Source organism: Trachymyrmex cornetzi, unplaced genomic scaffold (genome assembly GCF_001594075.2).
Source record: "Trachymyrmex cornetzi isolate Tcor2-1 unplaced genomic scaffold, Tcor1.1 C3930437, whole genome shotgun sequence".
NCBI lineage: Eukaryota > Metazoa > Arthropoda > Insecta > Hymenoptera > Formicidae > Trachymyrmex > Trachymyrmex cornetzi.
The window spans coordinates 1-1,866 of NW_017295334.1; the positions used below are offsets into that span (position 1 = coordinate 1).

At 37.5% G+C, this 1,866-nt stretch overlaps 1 protein-coding gene across 1 annotated transcript; it reads left to right on the forward strand.

Moving 5' to 3' along the window:
• The first annotated feature begins 80 nt into the window (after nucleotides 1-80).
• LOC108757369 (cytochrome P450 18a1) lies at nucleotides 81-1,566 on the forward strand. The gene is made up of 3 exons (XM_018515070.1): nucleotides 81-567; nucleotides 711-975; nucleotides 1,305-1,566. The coding sequence occupies exons 1-3, from the start codon at nucleotides 171-173 to the stop codon at nucleotides 1,327-1,329; spliced, it is 687 nt and encodes a 228-aa protein (XP_018370572.1). The 5' UTR covers nucleotides 81-170; the 3' UTR covers nucleotides 1,330-1,566.
• The last annotated feature ends 300 nt before the right edge of the window (nucleotides 1,567-1,866 follow it).

Here is a 1,866-nt window from a genome sequence, read left to right on the forward strand (position 1 = left end):
CTTCATTCAAATAAAATATATAAACAATAAATATTCTACATACAAATAAAATATATAAAAATATTTTGCTCCCAAAATTTTTCAAAAAATTCAATACAAATTTTTGTAAAATAAACAATCATAATATTTCAATGTAGCACGAAGTCGAGATATTTCTTAAGAGATTGGTAATGAGACATGGAGCGCCCACAACCCTAACGTCCTCTCTCGCTGTATCGATCAGTAATGTGATCTGCTCGGTTACAATGGGAATACGTTTCTACCAAGGCGACCCGAAATTCGAGAGATTTATGGACCTCATTAACGAAGGATTCAAACTGTTTGGTAAAGTGACGTTAGCGAATCATATACCGATATTGCGTCACTTCCCATGGATTAATAGCGTCCAAAATAAAATCGAAAAAAATCGATCGGAAATGGCTGAATTCTTTCAAGAAGTTATCAATGAGCATAAAGCAACGTATGATGAGAATAACATTAATGATATTCTCGATGCCTATCTGTACGAAATTCAGAAAGCTGAGGAAGAAAATCGAGAAGATCAGCTTTTTCAAGGAAAAGATAAGGGTAAGTAGAAATCGATTTTTTTCAAAGAATTATATTAGTTCTCTCCGTACAAACAATATTAATAACGTTATATTTATATAATTTAACGATTTATATATAACGCGAAAACTTGTTTGAATGATTGAGCTCTTTTCTTTACACAGTTCGTCAAATGCAACAAATTCTGGGCGATCTCTTCTCCGCGGGTATGGAAACGGTGAAGAATACTCTGGAGTGGTCGGTGGTTTTCATGTTGCATCATCCAGAAGCAGCAAGGGCAGTACAGGATGAATTGGATCAAGTCGTAGGAAGATCAAGATTACCCTCATTGGAGGATCGTCAATTTCTTCCGATTACTGAGGCGACGATTCTAGAAGTTCTTCGCAGATCCAATCTTGTACCACTTGGCACTACGCACGCTACTACACGGTAAATTAATTTTTGATTTATTGCTCTCATATTGCTCTTGCATCCTCTTCGTCATCCATTTCTTCGCGTCATATGACCGGCCCTTTCCCTTTCTTTCTGAGCTAAGAGCGGGTTTCACAACCGTCCTCGCCTTCTTCCTCGGCGGCTTTCCGTGTCTGGCATATCAGAACTTCACGCGCGCGTGCACAGTCGTTTTGGACGATTATATTCGGCAAGCAAAAGTGAAAGCAAAAGGTGCCTGGCCCCTCGTCTGCTTTTCGGTCGGACAGCCCCACCTTTGGTTCGAGGCGTTTAAGGTTAATGACCTTAAAACTGTTTCTCTTACAAAGAGCCTATTGGAGCCGGAGCAGGTGAATCGGACTCGATACATTAAGAATACTTGTTAGCAATGATCGTTCACGAAAGCAGCGGTCGCCGTTAGAAATAGCGCGGGTGACACGGTTTCACTTCTTCGCGAAGAACATGGCCAGAAAGAGCGTGACAAACGCATGTGCGTGCGTGTAAAAAGCCAAGTGGACTTCATCAGTTGGTTAATATCTCGTGTAGTTGATGACTATTGAAATATACGATTATCAAGTATTAAACACAACAATTAAATTTTGAAATATGTTATGCTTCCTTTTTTAGAAAATTACTAATAAAGTGAGCTAATTATTATCAATTATTTTTAATCAATTAATTTTCACTATTAGTTGGAATCTTCTAAAAATATTATCACAGTTGGAAAAAATGTATTGAATTTAAAAGAAAATTTAAATTTTTAATAAAATATTAATGTAACTTTTACATATTAAGGCTGCTTTCCTTTGCACGTATAGCATAGCTCAGATTCAGAACTCGATCGGTCTAGCCTTTATTTAAAAAACCGAGAATTTCGGATGCTCGGATGCC